Source organism: Hypomesus nipponensis, chromosome 25, assembly GCF_054491055.1.
Source record: "Hypomesus nipponensis isolate SF chromosome 25, ASM5449105v1, whole genome shotgun sequence".
Classification (NCBI taxonomy): Eukaryota; Metazoa; Chordata; class Actinopteri; order Osmeriformes; family Osmeridae; genus Hypomesus; species Hypomesus nipponensis.
The window spans coordinates 13158789-13175807 of NC_140385.1; the positions used below are offsets into that span (position 1 = coordinate 13158789).

General features: G+C 41.2%; 1 protein-coding gene across 6 annotated transcripts in view; it reads right to left on the reverse strand.

Annotated features, from left to right (window-relative positions):
- Window positions 1-409: 409 nt before the first annotated feature.
- Window positions 410-17019, reverse strand: part of focad (focadhesin) — a 181879-nt gene continuing 165269 nt past the window's right edge. For 4 of the 6 annotated variants that reach the window (XM_084692195.1, XM_084692194.1, XM_084692193.1 and 1 more), the window contains 5 exons: window positions 6564-6661; window positions 1417-1668; window positions 1141-1216; window positions 726-791; window positions 410-537 (listed from right to left, as the gene is read on the reverse strand). In XM_084692195.1, coding sequence (XP_084548321.1) covers window positions 485-537; window positions 726-791; window positions 1141-1216; window positions 1417-1668; window positions 6564-6661 — 545 coding nt within the window. In that variant the 3' untranslated portion in view covers window positions 410-484. Of the gene's footprint in view, window positions 792-1140; window positions 1217-1416; window positions 1669-6563; window positions 6662-17019 lie in introns of those variants that run through there. The other 2 variants (XM_084692196.1, XM_084692197.1) reach the window with 2 other exon arrangements.

The window sequence follows — 17019 nt, forward strand, 5'->3', positions numbered from 1 at the left end:
TCTACCAATTTACAGGCATTTTGGAGTAATGGGGCGCTGGGGAAATCACATAGACTTTGGGCGTGGCTTATAGTGCCACCTATGGGCATGCGTTGGCCACTAGCCATATGGGAGTAGTGAGTGACCTGTTGTATCATTGGACTAAATTTGAAAAATTGGGGTGAGGACTTTTTGAGCTATTGAGACGTTTAATGGAGAAATATAATAATAATAGAAATACTAACAAATAATAACCCTAATAATAATAATAACCCTAATAATAATAATAATAGGAATATTAACAAAACAACAGGTTCAAACCTACCGGAGGAACCCTAATAATAATAGGAATACTAACAAAAACAATGTTTCCTCCTACCGAACCCTAATTAATATATTCAATTGAATGTTATCAATAATGTCAAATACATTTTCAGAAGAATTCATTTAATGTTGATGATCATGTATGATTACATATGAAAAACACAGTATTTTTTTTAATGTATCAGTAAAGCTGACGTACAAGTCTCAAACAAAATGGCATGAAGCTCCAGGATTCTATGAAAAACCAAACCATATTTGCTTGGTCAAATAAGCCAACTGGCTGAGAGTAACACACACTCAGATTGCAATCATAAGCAGCTGTTGCTCTCGTGCATGAAGAAGTCAATATTCTTTCACATCTGAATAAGCCCATGATTGCCTTTTATGCAATACACGGCAGGAAGGGTCTCCATGCTACCAACCATAAGCTCTGGTCCACACTGCTTTTTTCTTGAATTCTGGAGTGGTCCTCAGAGCTAGCAGGGCAGCTGTGCAGGGTTAACAATAAAGTGTTACTTCTAAGAGGAAAGGCTCAGCTAATGTGTGAAATTTGCATGCCACTTCTGTTCTTTGTCTACTAACTATTCACCCAAATGAAAAAAATTGATGACTACAACCTTCTTTACAATTGTTATTAACCTCCAAAGTTTCGGCTTGACTGACCTCTTATCAAATTCTAATTTAACGTGTGTAATCACTGTGAATAAATTAAATGTTGGATACCTACAGTAAATCACTTACCAAATTCTCTAGTAAATTATAAATATGGTTTGATAAGACTAAACATTGTATCAAAATGATCAGATTTCTGTAATGTTGAAACTTTTGACATCTGACCTTTGGCAGCACTGATGGATGTTGCTGACAGGCCAGCCTCAGGACCTTCTGTAATGCTCAGTAGCCAGTCTATAAACTGTTACAAAACCACAATGAGTCTTTCATTTTCACACAATTTAAAATATTTGCTTTTATATACCACCTGTTCAACATCATCAAATAAGGTCCTTTTCATACCAAGTAATCCTTCATTATTTGTATTCGGGCCACACTATGTCCTAATATGATGAGAAAATGACTTAGAATTACCATTTAGTTTATTATGTGAAGACTAACCTTTGGTGATTGGCTGCACCAGGGCTCCTTGACCAAGAGGTGCTTCAGACATGGGGGTAATCCCAGCAGGCACAATGAAAGTGACTGCTCAGTGAGCAACACGTCACCATAAAAGGAGTGAGGCAGAACAGGCAGCTTATATTCTTGTTTCCATGGCAACCACTGGGCCCTTATTCCTATGAGGAGGGGTATTGCATGGTCACTCCAGGACACCACAGCAGCTGCAAATACTTGAATAAGGAATTGTGTCATCTGCATGGGAGAATATAGGAAACAGAGGAAATATAAAGTTGTTTTGGTCTGTTCTATTCTCGCATTGGATTTGAAGAGAAAAAAAATAGATGACCACAACGTGTACAATATTTACGTACATCTAAAAACCTTGAACCACATAGGATAGCAACATTAGTAAGTCCACCTATTTTAGGAGATAAAGGGTAAATGGACAATTTAACAATCTTAAATAACTAATTTTAATATTTAAGAATATTTACACGCATTTACTGCCAGAAGTCAGTTTCACACAACTGAATTTTACAGTTCAGTGGACCTGACTGCTCTTAATGGCTAAATGAGTCATCAAGGGTTGGTGGTAGCAAATAGCATCATGCTCCTTCTACCAAAGTTTGTGATACAGTAGGTACTTTGTAAACTTTTTTGCTATTAAATTGGCACCCCAGCTATAACAGCTCCCCTCTTCTGGGAATGCTATCCACAATATTTGGAATGTGTCTGTGGTACATTTGTTCCCATTAAGACAAAACATTCGTAAGGTCAAGCACTAATGTTGGAGGGGAATGCCTGGCCTCACTGTTTCAATTCATCCCAGAGGTGTTCAATAGGGTTGAGGTCAGGGCTCTGTGCAGGCCACTCGAGTTTCTCCACACCAGCCTTGTGGAACCATGTCTTTATGGACCCTACATTATGCACTGGGGCACAATCTTGCTGAAACAGGAAATGGCACAAAGTTGACCCTGTAGCACTGGACACTGTTTCCCACAGACTTAGATTACCGTATTTTACGGAAAATAAGCAGTTTTCTTGTGCGGCTTATATGTCGAAGCGGCTTATAGTCCGGTTTTTGAACAAAAAAGTGGCTTTGTCTCAAGATCTGTACAGACCGTGCACCTAATTCAATGCTCAACACGGGGGCTTATTACTTGAAAGAGGAATTATTTACTGTGTAGTCTCAGTTACACTATCAGGGCTTGGAAATAAAGTGACTTGCTAAAGTAGGCAAATGGCTAGTAGAACATACAATTTCATAATAATTTCAGTTAATCAAACAGCTGCAAGACTCAGTGAAATGTTACAGGCTAGCTAGCAAAATAACGCTAGCATGGCTAACAACATTACTAATTCAACTTTGGTAGTGTAACCAAGCTCTTATTAAGTTTGTTTTAGATATATTTGTATATAATCGTGTGGACAATAAGACACGGATGCGGTCTCTTTTCATAACTTCTATTTTACCACTGCTCTTCTTGACATCGCCATTCGAACAGCCCTCACTGATTTCAGGTAGCTAATGCTTTCAGTATCAATCCTACGGCAACTCGCGAGGGACAAAACACCCTTATCTGTTGTCACATAGAAAGGTTTGCTAGAGTAGGCTATCCTCAGGATTTGCAAGCTAGCTAAACTTATACTATATCTAAAATAATGTTGTAGACATAACAATGGATTCTGCCACTAAATGAGTGACTTGACTTTATTTCTGGACATACTATCCACAACCAAAGTGTGTCACACAATGCTGTAAGATCGCCTCTTCTTGTACATTGCTCTTGGTACCCAGAATGCCCTGCACAAGCTGAAAAGCTACTAAGTTAAGGGCATTAACTGAGTTAAATAAACATTGTTTGGAGTTCTATTGTGTATTCTGTTTTGATATGTGTAATGCTATGGTCTATAGTTTAGATAGTTTGAGTGCTCATCCTGATTGGGAATGTTGTCAAGTTAGATCGGTATCCAAGCTGTTTTCTATGGTAGTATGTCTGGGCAAGTAATCAATCGTGAGCGTTGGTCCTCTCAACGTCAGCTGGCGCTTCAGTAACGTTGTTTGCCTTCAAAGTGCGTCTTATTTTCCGGTGCGGCTTGTACTCCGATTTACAAACACAAAGTGTTCATTCTGGGGGGGTGCGGCTAATACAAGATGCGTCTTATTTTCCGTAAAATACAGTATATTTGTGGTGGTAGGCAGGGGCGGAGCTAGACATTGTAAACATTATGGGCTTAGCCCAAAACTAGGTCCTAGTATTGGTTTGATGTAGCCTGGCTGCCAGACCAACTTATTGGGCCTGGGGGGGCACGTTTGGAGAAAAACAGGACAGAACAGGAGCTGTTCGGACCAATGAAATTGTCAGGGCGGGCTTTATACGATGATGGACAGATGATCAACAGTAACGTAATCAACCAAGTCACCAAAGAGCGCTTGGGTTGAATTTGTTTTCAACAAAAAACATATTACGTTGCTCTGATTGGTTGTAGGTCTATCCATTTGAGCAAAGAGGCATTTGTTTAACGAGTTTACGAGTCACAGTCCAACGGAGAGTTCTCAGACTCATATTCTGACTAGAATTATGAGTATTACAACGTCAGGCTAGGTTTGATTTGAAAGTAGAGACTTCAACAAGTAATGAAGTGCGCGGAGTGCGCAGCTGAAATGTATGTGCATTAATTTGAGCGCAAAAGAGTTTTCTGAGCTTTATGTATTATAAGCATTACGTTGGACTCATATTGTTATATTTGCCAAATGTTTTTAACTATGAATATTATTACATTTTAACTTGAATGTATCCGTTTTGGACAAATTTGTGCTGAGAATTAAGACCCAAAGCAGGCAATTAGTGGGCTGGGCTGTATTTTTGAGTGCAAGAGGAGGCAAGTGCTAAAAATGCTATAAATTGGAATGGGACAGCACTTTGCAGCATTCTTCTCAAAATAGTAATGTTGTTGGATCAAATCTGATGAAAGCATATTTAGAATTAATCATGAAAGGACAACCTACACACAGTTTTGTCACCATCAGTGAGCTTTGTGTTAAAATGTAATGTTAACTTTTATTTCGAACTATGTTTACGTCAGGGTCAGTTGCTCCTTCCATGCCAGGGCTCTATGCTAATGTTTCCACCAAGGACTACATGTGCTCCTAAATGAAAAGATGTAGGAGAACACAAAGACATTTAGGAGCACAGTGTTTTTTCTCTTTCTATTTGTTTATTAAACATAACTTAACACAGGGGCGTTGTTAGACCCTTTTTACAAGGGCATGTGCCCAGTATCTGTTGTGCCCCAGTAAAATCTAAAGTTTGAGTTTTAACAAACCGAAAACACAAAGCTTGCATTAACTTATATGTCCCTGCCAAAGGTGAAATCAAACTTGCGTCCCTGATCCCTGATATCGTGGGTTAAGCGGGGGGAGTTTCTATAGCCTAATAGTGCATTGTGCGCAACAAGCTTGAAAGAAGAGATATGAATAGGGGCCTGTGCCCCAGTACAGTTTTATGTCTACTAACAACGCCACTGACTTAACAGTTAATGCTAGACAGCAACTTTCACTCTGATAGAACTAAAACAAATAGTTTAAGAAACATGTATATAGAATAGTTAATATAGAATATTTTGTTAAAGTACTGGGACATTATAGACTATGTCTCGCACGCCACGGATTAAAAGGCTTGGTAGTCAAAGCTAGGTAGACCCAGAGCCATATAAAAAGAGAGTTGGGACACTTCCATTGTAGCCTAATCGAAGGCAGCAGAAGTAAAGTGTGTCATTTGCGACCTATAGTCCCAAACATGTTCAGTGTTACAAATCAAGTTAGCTGATTTTGAAAATAGTTTTAAAATAATGCAGTAATTTGATCAATTTACCATTCGATAAAATGTTTTATCGAATGCAATTGGTTGCCTTGTATATTCTGTTCTATTTACCAAACTCCTTTCTTGTCTTAAATTGAGCTGGTGTGAGCTACAGACTAGTATGGTAGCTGGCATAGCCATTTCTACCTCTGCTTGACAATTGCTGCCTAGTGTTATAAGTTAATGTAATACATACATGTTAATAAGGTATCAGACATATACATAATACAACACACCAGTAACCAATTGATATTATGCGTTAATATACCAAAAATGTCAGTAAATCGAGATGCTGCTACCGTCTGTCCCGTTGAAAACCATTCAAACCGGTTGCCTTCAGTAGTTTTTTTACGAGCTACTTGAACCAAGTGATCACGTGTCGGCGAGATCAGAGTGTCGTAATTGTTTTCATATGGCTGTGGCCCATTGGTTGCGAATCGTTGCTCACGCATCAATATGCTATGTGAAATGCTTTGAATATGCTTTCCATGAGAAATCAATGGTATGCTTCACTTAATTGCGCTGTTGTTCCGTGTATTGACAACAGCCCGTCACTCGCGCACTGTGCTCGTAAATTATTTTTCAAGTTCGCACATACCTATTCTTAGGCGCAAATGCAAGTGAAATGCTCGCACTGTAGAGCCCTGTGTGCACGCTTGTTTGTTTACCGTTCCTCTTATTGTTGTATGAGGCGGGTTTTCCGGGATTCTTTGCTCTCTTCCGGGCCTCCCCTGGTATCCCTCGTGTTTCACTTCATAACACTGTAAATTTTGGGCAATTCCCTTAACTTAAGTCTGCCAAAAAGGTGCATAAAGGGCTCAAAATGTCTACGAAAGAACCCTCGGGCACTTGATGATTTGACTATATGACAGCCCTAAGCCCTCACAGACTGAGCAGGAACAGTTTGTGAGGGTGGACATTGGGACCGGGCTTAACCATTCGTAAACTCCGGATTGATTCTCCGGCCGTCTTCTCTGAACGAAAAAGAGGTTCATCCCGCGCATTGATTCAGAGCGTGCACGGAGAGAGGGGGCTATTCACAGATGAGTCCGTTGTAGTGAGAGAGAGAGAGAACGCGAGCGAGGAAAGAAGGGGCTTGGCGCAACTCTGCAATGAAATATTGTTTTACAGTAAAAGCAACACAAAAAACTATTGCAAAATAAATACTGTTCCATCTTACCAATATCTAAAGATTGCCCTCTCACATTCCAGTCAGTGTCGGATGTACCCTGCCCTTCCCCAACACACACACATTTGTAAATAACCAGAAATGTGAGTACACACCTGCTTGGCATTTCCACAATTTGGAACGGTGGCTCCGTATGCAATATTTCTTATGTGTCCCATCAGTTCAAGGAGCCACTCCATCCGCTGTGAGACACCTAAGAAAGCACACTTGAATAAATACATTGGTATGATGACATGTAGTGGGCTACAGCATGCTCCTTTTTGTAATAAAAGTTACTGTAGTAACTCTTTCATTATTGACCTTTATTTAAAGGGTCGATTGATTGCAGAACCGAATTTACCTTGTCACGGTTGAATAACGACAGTTCAGTGGGTAAAATGAACATACAGTGAACCTCAAAGTCCATTGATACCTCTTTTCTATGTAAATCTCACAATAAAAAAATGTAGCTGTGAAACGGTAGTTCTTGAAAAATTACCCGCTGTGACGTCTCAACGGGGCTTCACCTTTTTTGGCTCTGGTCTGTACCTTTTTCACAACCCAAAATTTGATAAATAAAAAGACCAAAAAAGTTGAGGAGGACAACCTTTAAGAGCGAAAGCGATTCCCCTTTCATCTGTCGCATCAGAATTTGGGTTCGGGTCACGAAAGTCTTGAAATTTGAGTCCGAATGTCGCCTGGTACAGACCGCATAGTCGAGCGGCAGCCATGTCTCACGTCATGTCAAAAAGTTCATAATTGTACAGTTATACAGTCAATTCTACATCTAAAAAGTCGAGTGGTGCAGCTTTCAAGAGATATGGGAATTCTGTTTTTTCGCCAGCTGGTCCGATTATTTTTCTGATTTGTTTAAACTGTCAATGTGAGTGAGACTGCGTCCCGTTACACTGTTTTTACGTTAGCCTCAGTCAGACTCGTCGCTCACTGGCAGTGTGCACAATGTTGTACTTCACTCAATTCTACACCAGAAACGTCAGGGAGGACTGCCTATCGTAGATACGAGCCTGCTGAAGATAGCCAGCATCTCGGATTTCTTTAACCAAGCCTGTTTCATTCATCATTTGCCTGAGAAAGAGACCTCTGTTTGCCAGCTTAGTTTTGCCCGATCACTTGGTCAGGCTATTTAAAGGTCTCGGGGGTCAAGTGACTTTTGTGCATTAATAAGTGAAACGTAAATGTACTTGTCCAAGTGTCTCAAAAAGTTAATGTCAAGCCCTGTTATCCAGTGGACAGAGATATACAGTGCCCTCCAAAAGTATTGGAACAGTGAGGCCAATTCCTTTAGTTTTGCTGTAGATTGAAAACATTTGGGCTTGACATCAAATAATGAACGTGAGACCAGATATCAACATTTCAGCTTTTATTTTCAGGTATTTACATCAAGATCTGATGCACAACTAAGAAAATAGCACCTTCTGTTTGAATCCACCCATTTGTCATGTGAGCAAAAGTATTGGAACATATATACTTAAAATATATTTAAGTGAAGAAGACTATATTTAAGTGAATATTTAGTTGCAAATCCTCTGCTTTCAATAACTGCAGCAAGTCTGTGACCCATTGACGTCACCAAACTTTTGCATTCTTCCTTTGTGATGCTTTCCCAGGCTTTCACTGCAGCCTCTTTCAGTTGTTGTTTGTTTTGTGGGGTTCCTCACTTCAGTCTCCTCTTCAGCAGGTAAAATGCATGCTCTATAGGGTTTAAGTCTGGAGATTGACTTGGTCAGTCTAATACCTTCCATTTCTTGTCCCTGATGAACTCCTTTGTTGTTTTGACAGTGTGTTTGGGTCGTTATCTTGCTGCATGATGAAGGCTCTGCCAATCAGTTTGGTTGCATCTTTCCTTAAATTGCCAGACAAGGGGGGCGGAGTTTGACTGGCAATGGAGTATGACGTGTTTGACTTGAGCTCCCGCCGAACTGCTGCAATTTTAAGTTATTTCGCGCTTTACATTACAAAAACTTTGGTGATTCTGCTCTGAACCTGTTTCTGAACCAAGAAAAGTGTCTATATGTGAGGCAATGGCTGAAAAACTACGCAAATATCAGTACGACGGATCAGTCGATACTAGGCCTAACACTGCCTCGACACCGAGTTCAACCATCACCCGATCTCGGGTGACTCCACCCGCTTCAACCAGCCCAGAGAAGATGGACGCTGTAGCCTTGAAATCCGACATTCTTCGAACGCTTAAGGCGGACATATCGGCGGTGATTAAATCCGAACTGAAAAATGCACTTGCCGAGGACTTCAATGCCCTCAAAACCGAAATCCAAGCGGTTAAGTTGGAAATAATAAACAACACAGCAGCGAACCATTCGGAGATGGATAAAATGAAGGCTACTATCAAGGATGTGGAAGGCGGGCTATCAACGTGGTCGGACGAGGTGACAACTTTGCAGTCTGTGGTTGCTGACTTGAAAACAGAGGTAGCTGGGCTAAAAGGCAAATGCAAAGACATGGAGGGAAGAATGCGGCGGTGCAACTGTAGGGGGGTAAATATTGTCCAAACAACCAAAACTAATTCCCCTATGGTTTAAAGGAAGATGGGAAACTGAACAGTGTATTAGCATGAACTAAATAATGCCAATACCAATAGAATTCCAGGTATTTGACTCTATGGGTTAAATCAGAGCAAGAATGGTCAAAGTACGGTTAAGTGAAATAGGTATTTAATAACTTTGCAAATGAATGAAATCAATTACAAGGCAAACATGTTACAATATGAAAGTTTTCAATCTTACCTACTCTACCATGATCATTGTAAATCAGAGAGAAAGCAAGAGGTGAGGAAGGAGTAGGACAGTAGGACAAGGCAGAACTGAGGAGAAGGTCTCAGGAGATGAAGAATCCAAAGAACAATGCATTACAATTCCCTTTATACACAAGAACAACCAATCAGACCACATCTTGAATGGGGTGTGAGAGCCATCAAGTTGAGACCGTCCAGAAACTCCAGACTTTAGCATATGAGAGGTGGGGGCAGGTTTGACACCCAGCCTTACAATCCTCCCTCTTGGACACAAAAGCACATGAAAAGCTGCTGTGTTCATCCTGTGATAACCTGCACCCATAGGAAAAGGAACTTGATTGCAGACAGGTCAGCATTGAGATTCTAATGGTCATGGCTATTGCTCAGAGGATCACTTTTGGATCATGGCTAGTGCTCAGAGGACCAATTTTGGATCATGGCTATTGCTCAGAGGATCACTTGGAAGAACCTTTGTATTGGCATGCAGACGTGCCCTTGGTTAGCATATTCCTGCTACTTACGTTCTTGTCCTGTTACAGCAGAACACAATTGGAGCACAGCACTTGGTTAACAATGAAAATGGTAAAGTTTGGAGTGGTCTGGGGTCTGAGTGAGTCGGATTGGATACAAATGGAAATTAGTGAGACAGTGTCCTAAAACTCAAATGGAAAAAATAGGTGAACAACAGTCCTCCCTTTTGATAGATGAGAGGTACACAAACATATCATCTAACAGATGAAAATGGCAATTAAAACAAAAGCGTTCTTGGGTCCAAAATAAACAAAACACAAATTACACAGCAATCATAAAATAAAATACAAGTTATACCAATCTACATTTACAGGTCAGGAACCAATGTGAGTTTAGCTAAAACCTAGAACATTTACCACCAACTCTATAAAACACACAAAGGTACATACTGATCCATAATACCCAATACTCATCCACACAAACCAACATAGGAACTAATGGATGGACAAACCATATGCACTATGCATATGCAGCTAAAGGAACTGGAGCAGCAACAAATAAACTGTCCCGAACGAATCTTTGAACTACAACAAAGACTAAACACAGGGGTAATACAGTAGGAATGTAGCAATATCACAATTTGGACCTGAATTAAGTAAATGTAAAAGATAGTTGGAATTGCATGTAATCACATTAAAAAGTTTAAGATTTGGTTGTCTTGATAAAGGCTCAGCTTATGCTGCATGAAAAATGGGGGAGGCCTACCCTTTCCCAGATCCCAACATTTGGACTCAGTGTGACCACTTCTTAGACAAGCACGACAAAATCTAACTTTGTTGTTAGCATAAAACAAGCGTGTGGGTGGAATAGGCATATTTCTGCCAAGATCCCAACATCGCATTTCGGTGTGTCCTTGTCTTTTACAGAAGTTACACTGTATATGATGGGGCTGCTGGGGCTTGGGTTTTGCCTCTGTCACCATTTTTATGGCAGCAATGCGTGGCGGATCAGGAGCACGACGGTTCTTTGTAGAACGCGGTTTGGGAATTTGCGCACCAATTCCACTCTCTGTGTCTGAACACTCATTAGTAGAATGTGAGCCAGCATGGCTGGTCTCTTCACTGCTTTTATTAGCGGTGTGTTGCCTTGTGGCACTAAAAGGTGTCGCTGCTTTGAGGACAGAGTTGAGAAGACATTTGCCAATTAAATGTACAGTAATCTTCAATGTTTGTTTCTTTTCTGCTTTCTTTTTATGGACTCCTACAGTTCGCCAATGTTCAATTATTTCAGCTAGCGTAAAATCAATTTTAAGACCGTTCTTGTCTTTCTTGCTCAATTGAGATAACGTTCGGTTAACGCTAACTTCTTCCCATAGGTTAAGTAATTTGTTAACTTCAGTTTCCCATTCCATTTTTGTTCATTTCATGCAGGAGCTAATATCAGAAACTAGTAATAGGCTTCTACCAACAGAACCAGGTGGAACACAATTAATGTACATTTGTAAATGCTTACTCACCGCACCATGGTTTGAAACGCCGGTTTGCCTAACTGTAACTGAATTGCTCGAAACATATCACGTCGGGGTCACCAAAACTGTAGGGGGGTAAATATTGTCCAAACAACCAAAACTAATTCCCCTATGGTTTAAAGGAAAATGGGAAACTGAACAGTGTATTAGCATGAACTAAATAATGCCAATACCAATAGAATTCCAGGTATTTGACTCTATGGGTTAAATCAGAGCAAGAATGGTCAAAGTACGGTTAAGTGAAATAGGTATTTAATAACTTTGCAAATGAATGAAATCAATTAAAAGGCAAACATGTTACAATATGAAAGTTTTCAATCTTACCTACTCTACCATGATCATTGTAAATCAGAGAGAAAGCAAGAGGTGAGGAAGGAGTAGGACAGTAGGACAAGGCAGAACTGAGGAGAAGGTCTCAGGAGATGAAGAATCCAAAGAACAATGCATTACAATTCCCTTTATACACAAGAACAACCAATCAGACCACATCTTGAATGGGGTGTGAGAGCCATCAAGTTGAGACCGTCCAGAAACTCCAGACTTTAGCATATGAGAGGTGGGGGCAGGTTTGACACCCAGCCTTACAATATAAGAATTCTGGGAGTAGCTGAGACGGATGGATCAAGCTCTACTGTGTCAGTGTCGAGGCTGCTGAGAGAAATACTACAGCTGGATAAGGATGTGCTTGTGGACCGCTCGCATAGAAGCCTGGGTCCAAGAAGACCAGATGGGAGACCACGCGCCATCGTAGCTAATCTCCACTATTATTAAGACTGTGTCGATGTGCTGAGCCGTGCGCGCTCTCAAGCTCCGCTGAGATTCAACGGGGTCTCGATCACCATATTTCCAGACTATACTGCAAGCGTCGCCAAGGCCAGGGCTGCGTTCACGGAGGTTCGGAAATTGCTGCACAAACGCGAGGGCGTCTGATTCGGCATCTTAAGGTGCCAGTATGGTACTCAGACTCCGTTACGGATGGGCGGGCCGCCGGATAGGACGGATTAATTAGCATTTCTGTTGCCTTTATGGTTCTCCGAAGGCTGGGGGTTCTGAAAACAATTCACCCCCAGAACAGTAGGTGGAGAAGCGTTTTTTTGTCGAAAACACGTTGCTTTGTTGCGTTTTTGTAAGTTAGAAATCGTCGTTGTTTATTTCCCACCTCTCATCACATGTGTGACCCTCCTACCAGCTGTCACCAGTCAGACGATGAGTGCTGCAGGTGCAGTCGCATAATATTATATTAAAGACTGTGTCTAATGCAACATAACCACCTGAAAGAGCAAACGTGGCCAAATGTGGCCCGCCACGTCATTTTATGTGGCCCGCGGAAGCTTAATGGGCTATTGAAATAAGTCTACGCTGCTTTACAGCATGCATTGACCATAAACGACATCTCTCACCATGCATTTCGATTGTGTTACGGCAAAGTGACGACATCCCGCCTCTAGAAAGCAGTGTATGCACATCAGTGTTAAACGCAAAGTTTAACTGGGTGAAGGCGAGCATGGTTTGAATGACAGCACTCCAATGCAGCCGGTTCTGCGAACGTACCCCATGTGCATTTTCAGTCAAGGTCCTCGGGCATTCAACCCAAGTTGGTATCGCTCTCAAACTTGGTTAGAGTACTCAGCCAAGCTAACATGTTTCTGCTTCCCTTATCGACAATTTGGAGCCAGCAATGATGAAGACATCACTTTCATCAGACAAGGTTTTACCTAGGCTATTGGAAAACGGCAATGTTTATTTTACATAAAGCTCAAAAAGCTATTCTGCGTTATAATAAAGGGCAAAAAAAGTTTTGCTCTTGCGCTATGCGCTCTTGCATTTTGTCACCAAACACTGAGAAAAATATGCACATTTATCCTCCATGAAAAACAGCAGATTGTCCAAGAATTAAAAGGCGGACTTCAATTGAAGCATAATAGGCCCTATGTTCACAAAAGCTACAACAAAAACACCATGTCTTACATCGTTACTGACATTACATCGTAGTTACAACTGGCCCTTTGACGGCAACCGTAATGCTGATGTGGCCCTCGGTGAAAATGAGTTTGACACCCCTGCGATATAGACAAGGCTCTGGTTTTGTGAATTCATTTCTCCACCACCAAGTGTATAATCCAATGTGAAAAAGGATAAACAAAAAGACTGATATAATTGAAAACAAAAAGATCCATACAAACTGTAGGCTATGTAGCCTACAGTCAAAACTACAATGTACTACTCTAGGTCACTAAACTGTGGCAGTCAGTGCACAGACAACAAACTCTGTTTCTGAATTCGCTAGAGAAGAGCATAAACTAGCTCACAATAAAATTTCTCTCCAAGAAGTTTTCATCACAGACGTCTTTCAAGAAGACGACCTTAGAGAAAACGCCTTTCTGTTAAAGTAGGAAATGATGTCGTTTGGAAATGATGTCGTAGCGGACCAATCACGGCCAAGGGGTATCCGTCGCTGTACAGCACGGCATGACGGATCGACAGGAATTTCAACGGTGCACGGGACAGCTCTCAGACGGCCCCGCAGACGACGGAGAGGGCGTTCCAGGGCGTTCCATCTATGCGTAGGCCCTTCCCATGTGTCCGTAATCGTGAAGTACGGAGTACCATATAACGGCCTTTATTTCCAGCCCGACTACGCATCACACATGACGGTAAAGAAAGAGAATTCACCGATGCAGAAAAAGCGATGGGCTACATTAAAGAGAACATCAACTCTACTGAGGCCTGAATGTTATTGAATGACTGAGCCTTATGTAGGCTACGTTATTCCAATTTAAGACCTAGCCCAATGGAGCAATACTTATTCGGTTCACATTATCTTCAGCTGCTGTCATGTGGGGTTGGTCATCCTCGGTCATGGGTAAGTGATGCTCTGACTCATTTCAAGGGCAACTTTGTGTGGACAATATTTTCCTGACTTGTGTTGCTGTGAATAATGATCATACCAGGTCTACCTTATTACACAGAGTACTTGGATGTACTGTACAGACTTCCTCATCTTATTTTCTTGTACAACCTGTTTTGATAAACAGTAGCCTACAGCCTATTGGTTACCCTTTGTTATGAGCCTGTGATGCCCTGTTACTTTTTATGAGAAGCGTACAATATGCATCTTAAGGTGTAATTGTTTTTGCCATTGTCTTCAGACTAATTTTCTTTTTCTTTACGATTTATTTTTTATTTAAGAGCAGAATTTGATTTAATATCACAATGCGCTAACTGAGTTACTTCCATATAGGGGGGTTCGGCGGGAGCCTGAGCGGTTTGCTCTTTAGTGTCCAGTACACAAGCACTAAATGTGTGGATTTGTTTTGAAGGGGTATTGTACTCACCATGTTCTTGTAGGTGTAAAGGGGGGTGGGGGGATGTTACCAGACTTTTTTACAGACCAGACTTACCCTGTCGGGTGTCCGTTTTATATGTCACTGCTGTCATGTTGTGGCTTGTATAGGTTTCAGATGTATGACTTTTCTCCTAAATATGTCTGGCAACTATAGTTCTAGAGGGTTGGATGGCTGCTCAGTCAACTTTGTGAGTTGGAATGTTAAATCACTCAACCATCCAGTGAAACGTAAAAAAGTACTTTCACATTTGAAACAGCTCAATGTTGATATTGCATTCCTTCAGGAGACACATTTACTTACAGTGGATCATTTTTGGCTGAAAGGGAGTTGGGCAGGACAATTTTATCACTCCAATTTCCATTCCAAAGCTAGAGGGGCAGCCATACTTATTAATAGAAACACACCATTTACTATGACTAGGGTAGAGGCTGACCCCCTCTTTACCAGTTATCTTGGCCAATATATATGCGCCAAACTGGGACAACCCTGGGTTTTTTTCAAACATTTTTTCACGTCAAATATGTCGTCGCACCACCTTATTCTTGGTGGTGACACAAATTGTACACTTTCCCCGGTATTAGATCGTAGTTCATCCAAAAAGGCATCCCTGTCTAAATCAGCAGGTGCAATTAAAGTATTTCTTAAATCATAGGACGTTGCTGACGTGTGGCGATTTCGCAATCCTACCTCCAGAGAATACTCTTTTTTCTCCCCGTTCATAAGAGTTACTCCCGTATAAATAATTTTTTCCTTGATAAAAGACTTCTTCCTCTTGTAACCAAGTGTGATTACAAAACAATAGTTATTTCAGATCATGGTCCTCTAGCTATGGAAATACGTATCCCTAATATACAGTCCATTTACCGTCCCTGGAGACTTAATTCTCTGCTTTTATCAGAAGAAGCTTTAACTAAATTCATATCCTCTGAGATTGCATCATTCCTGGAGATTAACCAAACACCAGGAATGTCTTATTTAACTGAATGGGAGACGCTAAAATATATTTACGGGGCCAGATAATCTCATATTGCGCAATCAAGAAAAAGAAAAACACTGCACGCCTTAAAGAGCTGACGGATGATATTCTTAAACTAGACAGACTATATAGCCATATGCCCTGTGCCGAGACAATGAAAAAGCGTATATTTTTGCAGACCGAGTTTGATCTCCTGACAACACGACAGGCCGAATACCTTATCTCTAAATCGCGGCATGGATCCTATGAGCATGGGGAAAAGGCTGGGAGAATACTTGCTCATCAGTTAAGGCAACGAACTGCCAATCAGACCATTCCTGCTATTAATGATGAGCAGGGCTTGAAAAATACTGATAGCCAAAAAATCAACTCTTGTTTTAAAACTTTTTACCAGTCACTGTACACCTCCGACTCTAGTGCAGAGCCTTCCACGTTGGAAGATTTTTTTGGAAATGTACAAGTCCCCTCCATTAACCCTGAGGTGGCTGATCAATTGGAGGAGGAACTCTCAACTGAGGAGATAACATTAGCAATTAGATCAATGCAGGGTGGCAAATCACCGGGGCCGGACGGTTTCCCCACAGACTTCTTTAAAAAATTCTCAAAACAGCTCTCCCATTTATTGTTAAAAGTATTTGAAGAATCTCTTTCATTGAAATCCCTACCACCAACCATGCGACAGGCAGTTATCTCTTTAATCCTTAAAACAGACAAGAACCCTCTCGAGTACGGCTCATTCCGTCCGATCTCCCTTCTTAACACTGATGCCAAAGTTCTTGCTAAGGTAATCGCGCGCCGTTTGGAGGAAGTTCTGCCCTCTGTCATATCACCTGACCAAACAGGCTTTATTAAAAGTCGGTATTCCTTCTCTAACGTCAGACGACTTATGAATATTCTTTATGGCCCTTCTCCACCCGGTGAGCTAGAGGTAGTGCTTTTATTAGATGCTGAAAAGGCTTTCGACCGGGTGGAGTGGGAATATCTGTTTAGCACATTGAAGAGGTTTGGATTTGGCCATAAGCTTATATCATGGGTCAGACTTTTATATACGTCTCAGTTGGCGGCTGTGCGCACTAACAATAATATATCCACTTACTTTGAGCTACAACGCGGCACAAGACAGGGATGCCCTTTGTCCCCATTGCTATTTGCAGTTGCAATGGAACCACTTGCTTTAGCTCTCAGACAAAATGTAGACATTAAAGGAATCCAGCGGGCAGGGCTGGAGCACAAAGTTTCACTTTATGCGGACGACATGTTATTGTATGTGTTATGTCCCAACCCCTATCAAGTCTCCCAAAACTAATGACTTTACTTACAGAATTTGGAAACATTTCTGGCTATAAAGTCAATATTCAGAAAAGTGAACTCATGCCTATTGGTGATGGAGCTAGTCGGATGTCTCTCGGCTCATTTCCCTTTAAAGTTAGCCCTAAAAAATTTAAGTACCTTGGGGTATGGGTCACGCATAACCATA